Source organism: Cydia strobilella, chromosome 1 (genome assembly GCF_947568885.1).
Source record: "Cydia strobilella chromosome 1, ilCydStro3.1, whole genome shotgun sequence".
Taxonomy (NCBI): Eukaryota; Metazoa; Arthropoda; class Insecta; order Lepidoptera; family Tortricidae; genus Cydia; species Cydia strobilella.
In genome coordinates this window covers 1,077,550-1,093,447 of record NC_086041.1, presented here as the reverse complement: position 1 = coordinate 1,093,447, position 15,898 = coordinate 1,077,550, and the positions used below count along the sequence as shown (strand labels likewise).

Below are 15,898 nucleotides of genomic sequence, written 5' to 3'. Positions count from 1 at the left end.
CGTCTGTCTGTCTGTCTGTCACCAGGCTGTATCTCGTGAACCGTGATAGCTAGACAGTTGAAATTTTCACAGATGATGTATTTGTGTTGCCGCTATATCAGCAAATACTAAAAACAGAATAATATAAATATTTAAATGGGGCTCCCATACAACAAACGTGATTTTTTTATGTTCTTTTCCGTAATGGTACGGAACCCTTCGTGCGCGAGTCCGACTCGCACTTGGCCGGTTTTTTTAATTTAACATTTTTATTATGTAAGTAGCATCCCTACTTAAGATTTTCAAGCAATAATTATTTCTCCAGGTCATTCACCTATCTCCAATCAATAGCGAAAATTATATTTTAACGAATCAGCGCCGACGCGAGGCAATTAATTCAATTTGCACTAGTGCATTGATTAGTGCCTAAAATATATGCGCATTCAGTTTAGCGGTATTGTAACTGTACTGGTGTCTGTCCAACTGTACGTTAAGCTAAATAGATATACTTGTCCCCCGAACCGGCGCAGACGGAGAGGAAGAAGACGCGTACAATTTGCAAATGCAAATGGCGTTCTCCCTCAGTAGGGCCAGCGGGTTGGGGACCCGCAGAATTTAAAAGGCTCTACGGGATATGGGGAGAGTCAAGCGTTTCTGACTCTCCCCTCCTTGGAGTGGGTGTCCTGGCATAAATAGCCAGGACCGCTGGGGAGGCGTCGTGGTTAGAATGCTAGCGAACACATGGCGCCTCCCGTCAACGGCAGGTGACGGAAACGCCGCAGGGGATTTTAGTGGGTATTCTCCTCCTCTCTCTGACTAACAGAGGGAGCCTTGGGAGGAGCGAGCCCCACATACCACCCCCCAATGGGCTTCCCCATTGCCCGGGGGGCGAGATGCGTAAATGCATTTACCCCTGCGTCAAAAAAAAAAAAAAACGTTTTTTTTAAGTCGAACACTGCTCGTGTTTCGCTCAATAACGAGAACTAGATGAACTAGCCACAGTGTGGAAGTGTGTTGCCTTAAAAAACATGTCGAGCAATATTCGACTTAAAAACATGAGAGCTACGTTTTAATATACTTAATATTAATTATGTAAGTCTCATAAAAGTTTTTGTTACTACATTACAAGTATATTTGTGCCATTTTCAACCAAAAGGGTACTTATTGTCGCTTTTCAGTAAGGCGATATTTTCATATATTTTTTATACTACGTCTGTGGCAAACAAGCATACGGCCCGCCTGATGTTAAGCAGTCTCCGTAGCCTATGTACGCCTGCAACTCCAGAGGAGTTACATGCGCGTTGCCGACCCTAACACCTCTCCCTCGAGCTCTGGCAACCTTACTCACCGGCAGGAACACAACACTATGAGTAGGGTCTAGTGTTATTTGGCTGCGGTTTTCTGTAAGGTGGAGGTACCTCCCCAGTTGGGCTCTGCTCTAGATCTGGAATGACATCCGCTGTCCTGTGCCCTACCACACAAATAGATTCAATTAGAAATCAACCTTATTAACAAGCGACAATGTGGTACCTTTTGGTTGAAAACGTCACATTTTAAATTAAATTCTTCAAGATTTAGTTGTTATTAGACTTATTAGCGATCGATCACATAGATATGTAAGATAAATATTGCGGTTAAATTTGATAACTTCCATCCTTTATTAAAAAAACTTGTATAAGAGGCCTTATTCCTACAAACGAGCGTATTTTGCAAAATGCTTCCTTTTTCATTCAACATTACGACGTAACTATTAGTGTTTATTCAAAAACTGTTAACGTTCTTAAATAATCATTTCCTAAACTAGCGGCTGAAATAGTAAAAGTTTTCATTTTCTCTTTTTAAACCTAAAATAAATGAGAAATGAGAGATCTATTGAGTGTTATTTCGTGAAATCGATGAACGCTCCAGGGAATAAGGGCTCTTAAATGGGTATTTATCACGTAACGCATTACTTCCGTCGCTTATACTATTAATATGAGCATAAAAAAATCAATTACTACTCTATGCCAGACTGCAAAAGTTTTATAGAAATGTATAGTTTTATGTGAAGCATTTAATTTATGTCAGTACTCACGCTTTACTTAGCACAAAAGCCGTGTTCAGATATTTGTGAGCTCCTTGGCCGCTCCGATATATATGATGACGACTGTACCTATAATAGTCAAACACCAATGCGTGCACCAGTTAACTAACTGCTCTAACTACCGTTCGTGTTTTTGTGTTGTTTTTTAAATCTTACCTGAAACAAAAGAAATAGGCACACATTAACACAAAATTTTGACATAAGTGGAATCTTAAGTAACTATACAAAAAATACGAGTACTTACTTAAGTAAAAGTTTTACACACAAATTTATACTTCCTATATTTTATTCTACTCTGCGTCCAGCCGTTTTATTAGGGTTCCGTACCTCAAAAGGAAAAAACGGAACACTAATATGATCACTCGTGCGTCTGTCTTTCTGTTTCTGTCCGTCGGTCACAGCCTATCTTCTCCGAAACTACTGGACCAATTAAGTTGAAATTTGGTATACATATGTAAGTTTGTGACCCAAAGACGGACATGTAACGTAAACAAATGAATTTTAAACACGGGGGCCACTTTTGGGGGTAAATAGAAAATAAAAAACAAAGTTTTTCAAACTATATGGTGTTAAGAGCTCATTGTGCGAATCTCAAATATATATTTTTTATAATTTTAGGATAAACACTAGAAGTTATTCAATCCTTTCCCCCTTTATCTTCGAAACTACTGGGTCTAAAATTTTGAAAAAAATACACAAAATAGATCTTTACCTATAGATTACAGGAAAACCTATTAGAAATGTGCAGTCAAGCGTGAGTACTTAATTACTTCAGTTCAGTTCAGTTTTTGGTTCTTATGGCATCTGTCCATTGGGACAATTTTGCCAGCATCAAGGTTGTGGGAGCAGAATTTCAGTATCAGAACTTGATTCAGTCCGTGTAGATGCTTGATCGGTTGAAGAATCTAAACTACTATAGGAATAAAAATAGAAAAAATGGACGGCCAGAAAAACCAATAGAAACTATAGAAAGTAATGAGCCAACTGCCAGGATCAGGTTTTTTAGTTTTTGATCCGACCCCTACGGGGTTTTTAAAGACATTTCACTCACGTTTCACATAAAAAATACATTGTTTAAAATGTGTAATGTACGGAACCCTTGGAACGCGAGTCCGACTCGCACTTGGCCGGTTTTTTGTATGGAGACGGTCGCTATATGAAAACAGAGATTTAGTGATGAAGATGGTAATGTTGTCGGGTAGAGCGATAGGAGAGAAGCGGTATGGATTAATCCGAACAATTTCTCAAAGCACACCCCGTTATTACATGCTCCTTATTAAACTAACATTTACACAGTTAAACTAACATTTCTTAACAAAGCTTCAAATGGATTGTACATAGTTTTGTATGGTCGTTGTGTAGGAATGCGCCGGCGCCGTCGCTGTCGTATATCTGTCACTTGCGCGAATATGCGGGGGTTGGGTGGAGTGCACAGTGAGAGAAGCGGTAGCGGAATCTTATGTTCACTGAAAGAAGTATTAGCAAAATAGTAACAAAATATTTTGTTGTATTATTTGTACAAAAATTGGGACTTGTTACCAGCCAGCAGGTCGTTTTTAACAAAAAAAATTTAAAACGTAGAAACAGAAAATTAATCGCAATTTATTTCTTCATTACTTAAGTTCAGTTATTTTTTTCAGTGTTATCTCGTATGAATTACGGCTTGACTACTAAGTCAACGAAGTCCGTGAAATACCTACAGTATTTAGTTTTTTCATAAATCAATTGTTACCATTGTTCGTGATCTCAAAACAGTTCCATGTTATATTATAGTCGTATGTAAATGTGATATTATATTACTTTAAAGTTTGTGTAACCACGATTAAGATTTAACAAAATATACCATCGGGGCTCCAAATAATTAATAACTTCTCAAAATTTAGTGTTCTACCCTTCTCCGCCTCCTTTGTTAGGACCAACACAATACGGCGTCACGTTCCTCAAAGAACATCAAATCTGACGCGATGATAACAAATTCAAATCAAACTTGACACGTCATTCGCTCCGCTCGCTGCTCCGCCCATCTCCATATCCGCGTCACTTTCCTCAAAGAGCGGCAAACGAATGGCGCGGCTTTGACAATGTCCCCGTCGGAAGGTCAATTTGCTTGCATTGTGCACGTTAGGCCGCTTGCTCACTAGAGATAACAAGGCGGAATTTTACCAGATTGTGCACTTATGCAGCTGATATGCTGCGAGTTTTAATATAAATTGTGATCTACTCACATACTCACACACCACGATCTAGCTCATTGATGATGCCTAGGACATACATGTTGAAATGTTATTGCTTTAGTATTTAGTATTAAGTTTTAGTTAATAAGTACATTGCTATATACCCTAACAGGGTTCATGTGAACACTTTAGCTGTAAAATGCTCTTTGTAAGACCTTCTGTAAACACATGATTATAAATGCAATAAATGAATTATGAATTATGACATATTTTTTGAAGATTATTTTTAATGACATACATATAAGCATTTAGCAGAGAGAGCGCTGGTGGCCTAGCGGTAAGAGCGTGCGACTTGCAATCCGGAGGTCGCGAGTTCAAACCACGGCTCGTACCAATGAGTTTTTCGGAACTTTATGTACGAAATATCATTTGATATTTACCAGTCGCTGAGGATGGAAAACATCATGAGGAAACCGGACTAATTCCAAAAAAGCCTAGTTTTTCCCCTCTGGGTTGGAAGGTCAGATGGCAGTCGCTTTCGTAAAAACTAGTGGCTAAGCCAATTCTTGGGGTTAGTTGCCAAGCGGACCCCAGGCTCCCATGAGCCGTGGCAAAACGCCGAGACAACGCGAAGATGATGATGACATAAGCAGTTAGCAATATATTACAGTTGCCTATGGACGCCTGCCACACCTGCGGGCTTAGCACGGTAGCATTTTTATCGCCTGTCACCATGCCTGTCACGTTCTAACAAGTATGTAAGTGCGAAAGTGACAGGCATAGTGACAGGTGATAAAATGCTACCATGCTAAGCCCGCAGAGGAATTTCAAATGCGTTGCGACAGTTCATGCTTCATGCCAGTTATGCCAATAAGATTTTAAGGAATGAGTTGTTCAGAAGTGTACGTAAATTGTGTCTGACTAATCAAACACATGTGGAAACAATAACGGATCAGTTGGAAACAAATTTCGACATCCGAACTGCAAAAAAATATCGCACAAACGTACTCATTTCTACCGAAAACAAAGGGTGAACTTGAACTTTTAACCGGTACTGTAGTTCATAATAGCAGCTCTAGACAGGATCAAAGTCAACATTATCCTGGCTGCAACGTCAATCCCCGTATATGTATGTATGTACTATGTCCGTCACAGTGGCTGGTCTCGAACAAAGCTCGCTGCCATCAATTATGGCTGACAGACCGACGCAGAATTAGCACACATTGATATTCCACCCCCTACACTTAAACCTACCCCTTTAAAACTGAGTTTAGTGTTAAGACAAATCGTACAACATAATTTGTTAAAACCATATTCAATCAATACGAGTAGGTCACAATAGGTACACAATAAAAAATAAATTACCCTAAAATTAACTATAAACTAAACTAAATTAAAACTAAACTAAGAAAAAAGACACAACTAAGAACTTAGTCAAACCACTAGTCCCGTAATTTGTTAAAATATATTCGTGCAATTATAACTATTATAGGAAATATGTTCCGAAATCACGACTTCGCAGTGGTAAGGTAAAATATGTTATGCTCGTTAGAAAAGTTTATTTTGAACCCTACCTACCTTGGAACTCAAAGGCAAAATTATAACCAGGGACCGGACAACCCTTTCCGCGATAAAACCCTTTCAATGGGCGACACATTGAAAGACTTTCCCTTTTGAGCTGCAAGCCCATTCATACCCTTACCTTTGACTAACCCTTACCGAAAAGCTAACCAAAAATAAGGCTAGCTCTTAATAAGGGTTACCCTTATCTTTAAGCGCTTTTTATAAAGGTTTCCCTTTGCGTGAAAGAGACAGGATTAGTATATATCTACGGTAGTGTATGAAAAGGAAAGAAAATACTTGCCTAGTCAAAGAACGCCGCCGTCGCCGCCGACGATCGCTCGGATTCGATGTAATGTGTGCTTTATGAACAAGGTAGACGACTTAAATTAGCACGCTTATATGCTAAAAGGGAAGCCCTTTATAAGGCTAACCCTTATAAGCAATATGCAAGGTGTTGGTGAGCGAATGATAAGGGTTTTGTAAGGGTATTTGGGCTACCGATTACTCAAATGTGGTAGCTTTATATAAGGGTTTTTAAAACCAAAACAAAGGGTTTCGTCTGGCAAAGGGTATGGTGAGTTAAGCCTTATGTAATACCCTTATAAAACCCCGATAAGGGATAGCGGGCCGGTCCCTGATTATAACCCTATCAAACACGTCGTAAAGTGGCAATTAACAGACACAAACCGTTTCTAAAGACCCATCATTTCGCAATCTCATCCTGTCAACACCTATCGCCTTTGTCCTCTTAATCGCATATCTTCATGCGTACACGCATATCACTTGGTAAGCTATAATTGTGTTATATCCACTTACACAACTTCTATTTTGAACTCTGTTAATTACTGTTTAGGGTTCAAATTAGAACGCATTCGTCATTTAAAACAAAATCCTATATCCCTAATTTTGATCCTTAGGAAAAGGGTTTTAGAGTCGAGATTGCAATAGATTTTCTCGCTTTTATTCGTATTTGATATACAAACGTTGACTTAATATTGTACATTGCAATTATAGACTTTATAAGCGTGTGTTAGGGCCGAAATTTGAAAGGATTTAGATACAATGGGGGCTATGCGCGCGCGCGCATAACTGGTGCTCAGTGCTCAATAGCAAGGAAATGATTTGTATGTGTAATTGTGTACTATAGTTTTGTAATATGAAAGTGGAAGTAGATGGCCTGATTAAAGAGCTTAAGTCTCAGAGTGGATTTAAGTGTTATATCAAACTATGTTTGCTTTGTACTTTGTAATACAGGAAACAGCGCCAGACCCAGAACCGACTTTATTTAACTTTATTTCATGTGATCTTACAAAACATACGTTTTTTAGGGTTCCGTACCCAAAGGGTAAAAACGGGACCCTATTACTAAGACTCCGCTGTCCGTCTGTCCATCTGTCACCAGGCTGTATCTCATTAACCGTGACAGGTAGACAGTTGAAATTTTCACAGATGATGTATTTCTGTTGCCGCTATAACAACAAATACTAAAAAGTACGGAACCCTCGGTGCGCGAGTCCGACTCGCACTTGGCCGGTTTTTTTTGTTTTGTTTTGTCCATTAAGACTTTAAAGGGGCCCACTGACTATCAGTCCGCCGGACGATATCTGCCTGTCAGTTGTTCGGAACTGTCAAATTTTTGTTCTAAATGACAGGCTGATATCGACCGGCGGACTGATAGTCAGTGGGCCCCTTAATACCTATAGGGCACACATGTATATTATACGGCAAAAATTAAAACGGCTATCTTTGCATTTCTTTTTCTTACGCAGGATTTTTAGAACAAAAGGTCCAAACATACAGTTGGTACCTAACCGTTGTTAGGATGAGAAATCATACGAATTATTGTGTTTATTTGTAAATATATCACGGTTTATGACATATAGCCTGGTGACAGACAGACGGACTGACGGACAGACGGACAGCGAAGTCTTAGTAATAGGGTACCCGTTTTTACCCATTGGGCACGGAACTCTAAAAATGGACCCAGACCCAAAAGTACCATTATTGATGTGGTAATGGCTCAGGGCGGACACGCTATACATCAAAAATCACTCGCGTTTCTATGTGTGAACGGCACGTCCGTACACGCGTCATAGTGTGAGTAAGTTGCTTAAAAATAGTACTGAGAGCACGCCAGAAGTCCGCTAGATTTCTGTCGCGGGGCGAGGTAATTCGAGTCGGGGCGGGCGGTGAGTGGCCGTTCTGTATGATAATACTATTACTTATTCTGTCGTAATGGTAATCAGGAGCGTGTGCTGCGTGCAACACGGTTCCAATTAGTGCGGCGTGTATTCAAATTGATAGGTACATCCCCTATGTGACTTCCCTTATGTCCCTGTAACCTGTTAGATATAGGAAGGGGGTTGACTCTGGAGGGTATATTGAGGGGCGCTTCCAGAAGCACTGGAACCTTTTGCATTGCTCGCTAGGTTATGTATGATTGTTCTTAAGTGTGTTATTATGTTGTAGGTATATATTAATTTAAGGTACTAGCTCTAAGTAAACTTTTGTTACTAACAACTATGGACATTGTTTCCGAAATAAATTATATTTGAATTTGATTTGAATTTGTTATTTTTATTTTGTCAATGATGTTATTACATGTACTTATGTACAACAAATATATACGTATTTAACCGTTAAATACATTTATTGTTTGGCGTTTTTAGGGTTCCGTACCCAAAGGGTAAAAACGGGACCCTATTACTAAGACTCCGCTGTCTTTCCGTCTGTCACCAGACTGTATCTCATGAACCGTGATAGCTAGACAGTTGAAATTTTCACAGATGATGTATAATAACAAATACTAAAAACAGAATAAAATAAATATATAAATGGGGCTCCCATACAACAAACGTGTTTTTTTTGCCGTTTTTTGCGTAATGGTAAGGAAACCTTCGTGCGCGAGTCCGACTCGCACTTGGCCGGTTTTTTATAAACTACTGTGAACACATCTGTTTCATAAAATAAAACTATGAAAACGGATTATATCGCGTATATTGAATTTATAATACATCTCCGACGTTTCGAACCCTTTACAGCGTTCGTGCGTTGTCACCCGTTGACCACGAACGCTGTAAAGGGTTCGAAACGTCGGGATGTATTATAAATTCAATATACGCGATATAATAGAATAGAATAGAATAGAAGATGCTTTATTCAAAAACGCTTAATTTAAATCTTAACTAATAACACTGACATAGATTGCTGGTTATAAAGCGTTCCTGAAATGGTCTCCACTCAGCTTCATGTCAAGGAACCTATGAGGCCCCCGACGCTGGTCTTCCGTGGAAAATATAATCCGTTTTTATAGTTTTATTTCATGAGTAACTATCGCAGTAACCGAAGACGATATTACATATGTTTCAGTTTGTAAGTAGTTTTCTAATATAACTGATAGATATCCATATACAATACATACGATTTATATTACATGTCGTGCACTTAAATACGGCCATGCATTGCGGGCTGACATTGCTAGAACGGACTCGGGTGGATCAGCGAACTATTTTAATTACACTGGCGAGACGTGAAATAGTCCCTATACTTACTCAACCTCATATCTGCAACAATCATTTGATGGAAATGTCGCTTTTATTTCATTCGGAATACGGTTGTTTTTGTCATCAAATGAGTGTTGCAGATACGAGGTTGAGTAAGTGTAGCGGCGAAATGTTACCGCAGATGAAATGGGTTGACACTCTTAGTGGGCCATGTTAGATTTATTGTTTGGTCGGTTTCTGTTTCCGTTCTATTGAATTAATCAGTAATCTAGCTATGAAGACTTAATCTCTATTTTTTATATCACGTCGGTGGCAAACAAGCATACGGCACACCTGATGGTAAGCGGTCACCTTAGCTTATGGACATGTTACATTGCCGACCCTTTGAAAACCTGCATCTTACACTCCTTTTTAGGGTTCCGTAACCAAAGGGTAAAAACGGGACCCTATTACTAAAACTCCACTGTCCGTCTGTACGTTTGTCCGTCTGTTTGTCACCAGGCTGTATCTCATGAACCGTAATAGCTAGACAGTTGAAATTTTCACAGATGATGTATTTCTGTCGCCGCTGCTATAACAAAAAATACTAAAAACAGAATAAAATAAGTATTTAAGTTGGGCTCCCATACAACAAACGTGATTTTTTGCCGTTTTTTGCGTAATGGTACGCCCATCGTGCGCGAGTCCGACTCGCACTTGGCCGGTTTTTTTAAGAACTTATAAAACACTAACTTCGATTCGAGTCGATTGTATGGGAGCGATTTTTCAGTTTATGGCGGCGGGTTTGTGTGACTCAGGGCAATATGTAGTGACGTCTTTATTTGATGTTCCTATTTAATATCACAAATCACATTGACGTCGGCAAAACCCCACCGACCTATTTTAGTACAAAAGCCTGTAAAACCGGTAAAACCGGTAAATCCGGTAAAAACCGAAACGGATTGCGACCTAACGAGCACCCATCTAACCACTACGAATATTTGATAGGGAGGTGTATTTATCGATACACTATTACTTATACATATCGATATTTAAGTCGATATTTCTATCGGAAACGAGTGATATACTTAAAATAATGTGTCGCGTCATTACTCGCGCTGGGAGCTGATAAATCTGTTTCCGATCAGAAAACCAATTGTCATTTCACGTTACAATTATTGTGATGTTCTGGGATATCCATTAGATATCCATTGTATGTCTAAGTAATATCTTAAGCAAATCTTAAAGAGAACGTTCAAGAGGACATTCGGAATCGCGAAAATGACAAATTTGACATGACTTTCTTAAACATCTCGTTATCGTTTCTGTTTCATATCTAGTGGATATCTTGTTGATATCTAGATCACTGTTCGAATTGGCCCGTGAGTCCTACATTTGGAGTATAAAACAATTCGAAATACATAGAACTCACGAAAAAAAAAAACAATGAAATAAAAATCGACCCGAATATCGATAATTGTACACGTTAGTCGCATCCCTATCGCACTCGTCGCGAGTGGTCGCATAACGAGCGAGATAACGAACGGCGCATTGTTATCGATGCAATCGGCAGCTGACGAATCTGGCGCCGACTGTACCCTTTACACACTCAGTAGCAATATCATCGTGTGACTCGTGTGTTTTAGTCAAAAATGTCATTTTAGAGACCATCGCTGGCTATGCATTTCTTAAAAAACCGGCCATGTGCGAGTCGGACTCGCGCACGAAGGGTTCCGTACCATTACGCCAAAAACGGCAAAAATATCACGTTTGTTGTATGGGAGCCCCCCTTAAATATTTATTTTATACTGTTTTTAGTATTTGGTGTTATAGCGGCAACAGAAATACATCATCTGTGAAAATTTCAATTGTCTAGCTATCACGGTTCATGAGATACAGCCTCGTGACAGACAGACGGACAGACAGACGGACAGACGGAAAGACGGAAAGACGGACAGCAGTCTTAGTAATAGGGTCCCGTTTTTACCCTTTGGGTACGGAAACCTAAAAACACTACACAGAAAGAAATAAAGGATTTTAGGAAACTAAAAACAATACGAATTGGATAATCAGTATCATTATTAAGATTAGGAAAGGTTTTATACAAAGCCTTCTGTAATTTAAGGCCGTTCCATTGGTTTGCCGCTGTCTTTGTCACATTTCGCAAGAAAGAACGGGAAAGAACATACGCGCCAAGTGTCAATTTTGATCGAATTTTGTCGGTTTTTATTTATTTTAAAAACGTTACCTTACAATATCGAAATTCTAAAGCTATGAAATTACTATTTATGTTAAGATTGTTTTTTCTTCTTTTTTTGTTTTTAGTATCACATAATAAATAACAGAGTAAAGTAGGATTAAAAGTCCGAGTTAGAGGTTACTTTGGGAATTAATTGTATCGAGCGAAGTGTAATAATTCGTGTATCGGAAGCTATGTTGTTAAAGATAATATAGTCAAGAACTACATATATTTTTTTCACATCTACAAAGATCATATAAGGAGATTTTTCGCCTTCTGGCTCAGGTAACCGCCTTAACAACGAAATATATTAAATAAAAAGAATATAAATGATAAATGAATTGCGATTGCGTGTACTTACAAAGAGCAGCCTAATTACATTTTAATAGGTAACTCAAATGTTCTTCTAAAACCTTTCATCATTAATTATCCTTTACGATCTAAATCTGCAATGTTCACCTTAAATTACCGTTCTCATATCTCACACCCTCACACGCTATCACACACATAAATACAACATAATTATGTCCAACCCGTCATGTGAGTGTTAGGCCCTAATCTTGTTGTCTTGAGATCTATCGTAGGGGTGTGGACTGTATAGGGTGCGGCATAGGCGGCAAGGATGGAGTAAAACAACTGGAGCTCTTCTTAAATCAGATGCAGGAGGGTCGAGGTCGGAGAGGTCTTCTTTTTCTTCTTAAGAGAGGTGTTGCTTGCTTGGCTGCTCGATTCGTAATGGCTTCCTATGGCCGGCGCACCGCCTTTTATTCCCTCCATATTTAAAGACCTCGTCCCCCGCGCCGCGCCGGCGCGGGCGTCTGCGCTTCGCGCATGCGCAGACCTCTCTTTCCTCGACTCTCCTACGTTTCTCTTTATTTATTAAAGTTATATATTAACAAATTACATGTTTTATTTATTTATCCTACCTATCTTATTAGATTCTATTCTATTATCACAATTTCTTATTAGAATAAGGTTGCGTATACTTTTGCCCTATTTTCTTATACAGATCTACGTAATGAAACACATTGAGGAAAATTCTTTATTTGTTATAAGCCTATCTTAATTAAATTATATTGCAATCCTAACTTTACCTAATTGGAATTCTCTTATTGGATTCCTTTAAGAGGTACAAAGTATGCTACTCATACTTTGTCCTGTTATAAAAACATACTAAATACCATTTATTTCTATACGTGACGCGACTTAAAATTATTACATGTTAAAATGACTCTAAGTTACAAAATACTATGCGCGTCGTGTACACGTCACGACAGCGAAAAGCGAAAAACGCTGCCATATTAATATACCGAACGAAGGGCACGTGATCTCGCATACATTACAAGTATTCACTCGAAAGTAAAGAAGTAAAGGTCATAAGCGCCATGCGTTTTCAAACATTATACTACGTTTTAATTTTACTATGACGGTCCTGTTAGGAGGGAAAAGTCGTAAGCGCCGTGAGTTTTCAAAGCTTATAAGACATTTTACGGATGTTGTGAAGATATGCCCGTTAGTGTTTGAAAGTAAAGGTAGTAAGCGCCGCGTGTTTGAAGTTTTTAAGACTTTGGAAGGATAATGTTGTGATCCTATATGCCGTGCTCTGTGAATTAAGGATAAAATGCACGTGTACGCGCGAAGTGACTATGAGAGATGTTGTATAAAAACCGGCCAAGTGCGAGTCGGACTCGCGCACGAAGGGTTCCGTACCATTACGCAAAAAACGGCAAATCACGTTTGTTGTATGGGAGCCCCACTTAAATATTTATTTTATTCTGTTTTTAGTATTTGTTGTTATAGCGGCTAGAGAAATACATCATCTGTGAAAATTTCAACTGTCTAGCTGTCACGGTTCATGAGATACAGCCTGGTGACAGACAGACGGACAGACGGACAGACGGACAGACGGACAGACGGACAGACGGACAGACGGACAGACGGACAGACGGACAGACGGACAGACGGACAGACGGACAGACGGACAGACGGAGAGACGGACAGACGGACAGACGGACAGACGGACGGACGGACGGACGGACGGACAGACGGACAGACGGACAGACGGACAGACGGACAGACAGACAGTGTAGAGTCTTAGTAATAGGGTCCCGTTTTTACCCCTTGGGTACGGAACCCTAAAAATGTACGAAGAAATCAGCTCGGTTTGAACAACGCGCACTGTCTTGAAAACTCAATATTTCAGTACATTCCTGCCATTATTTATTCTAATTAGCAAATTTACGGTTTTCACGCATTAATGGATTCGCAAACAGTGCGGTACACCGTGCATGCAAAACACATGTTTTAACATCTCCACTCAAAAAACTACCTTACGCTAAACGCCATTAAGTTGATTTTACAATGACGATCCTCTGACGACTTAAGCGTAAACAGAATTAAGACTATGCTAGATTGAAATAAGGTCTAAATTCTAATGTAGTAAAAGGTCACGTATTGTAAACATTTATACAGGCGGGTTATTATAATAAATTGTTTTGCGGTCGCGGTCATTTGTCCCCGTTTTGTTGAATTCGGCAGAAGTCACCCTGTATATTTTCGGGTGCGTTCGCATATTTGTTTTGAAGGATTAAAGTTTAAATAAACGTTGTTATCCTTTGTCATTTATTTTGTCAGTCAGTCATTTTAGATTGTACCTGTATAAATATAATACATTAGTAGATACAATATTAGAACTTTAACTAGACAACTTGTAAGTTATAACTAGTGGCGCCCTCTTTATAACTGCAGCGTCATTCGCTTTACCGTACAAACGAGCGCTCGCTCAAAGCTTTCATCGATCAAGACGAGATAGTTCCTTTCACTCCTCGCAGATGGCGCTTTTCTCAACAAATTGTTATGCTTCGTTTAGCCGACTATATAAGAGTTAACAAAAAATACATTTAGTAGGTAATTAGAATAACTTATAATAGAAAGATTAGAAAGTCGTTGTATCAGTCGGAAATCATCTGAGATAATTCAAACTATACTGAAGCTTGTCCACCATTAGGTAGTGCACTTTTATGTATATTAAAGTAAAAAATTACCTGTACAGCATCATCCAAACACCGTCCCCAGGCATCAGACCGGTCCACGAGCGAGTTCCACTTGCTCTCCAACTTGGCTACTTCTCGTCGGATCGAGCGAGCCAGATCGCGCGCTTGCTCTTCGGCCGAGCGGTAGTTGCGCGAGTCACCTTCGCTGTCACGGCTCGCTGTGGACAAAAAAAAATTAAAGTTAATCAACGAGTTTGTAATGTCATTTCGTATAGGAGCAGAAGGAGTAATAGGAAGTAATTTGTTTTGTGATCACAAAACAAATTTAAAAGGCGTCATTTTACGGTCTGAATCAGACCGTCTGATGTAAGCTCGAGTAAAGTAGTCGTAGGTCGAAGCAACCCCCCACCGTGCTGCGTCGTGATTATTACATTATATATCAAATGAAGTGACGCGAGAATTAAAAGCGAGATGGTAACTAATATAGCGAGCCATCTATCGGCGCCAGTTAAAAGCTCGAAGTAAATTATTCTATCAACTAATTTGACGCCAGAATCAAAATTGAGACGAGAATAGTAACGGTAGGTCCCTACGGTAGGTCACGTCGAACGATGGTGCCTATGACATTTTCAAGTATCTTTTGGTTGGGCTTAATTTAAAAAATAATCGGTTAAATATGTTTTTACCGTATTTTTGTTACTTAAATAAGCAATATATTTCTAAATAAATTAATGTGCTAAACTTCAAAAAGAAACTACAAACATTTTAGGTGACAAATATTCCAATAAAAAATAAATAGCTGCCATCCATCGTTCGACGTGAGAGGTATAATAATGCGCGCCATCTATCGGCGCCAGTTAAAAGCTCTGAGTAAATTAGCCGCTGCAACTCCCAGCGTGCTTCGTCGTAATTATTAAATTCCTGTGTCGGAATGCTTGCGCCACGTGCCGAGCCGAAGCGATTTCTAATTGGTCTGGTAAACCAATGTATCTTTGACCTTGAGGTTCGTAATCTACACATTATTTTTAGTCGTTCGATTTATAGGTGGCCCCGAATAGCTAATCCTTTGTCTATTGTTAAGTAAAACCGTTCGTGCTACTACCTACATTAAGGTTTAAAAATGAACAGTTAAAGGTTTGCAGGATGGTAGGTATGCTAGTTATCTGTAAAAAAATCCCAGCATTCCCAGACCAGTTCTCAATTGTGCTTTCAAGCGGAAGACATATGATTAATACATCTAAATCCGTATGTAAATCCCTTTGGTAATTACACGCACGACGTCCGTAATAGTCCGGTGTCAGACTGCTCTCAAGGCGCAAACTTCGTTCCGAGCAATTTGCGGCCGAGATGGGATTATGCCCCTGCAGTATAGATTAATATTTAAA

General features: G+C 39.3%; 1 protein-coding gene across 3 annotated transcripts in view; it reads right to left on the bottom strand.

Annotated features, from left to right (window-relative positions):
* Positions 1-15,898, bottom strand: part of LOC134747452 (dystrophin) — a 628,976-nt gene that overhangs the window by 92,290 nt on the left and 520,788 nt on the right. For all 3 annotated transcript variants that reach the window (XM_063682144.1, XM_063682104.1, XM_063682221.1), the window contains one exon: positions 14,565-14,731. In XM_063682144.1, coding sequence (XP_063538214.1) covers positions 14,565-14,731 — 167 coding nt within the window. The remainder of the gene's footprint in view (positions 1-14,564; positions 14,732-15,898) is intronic.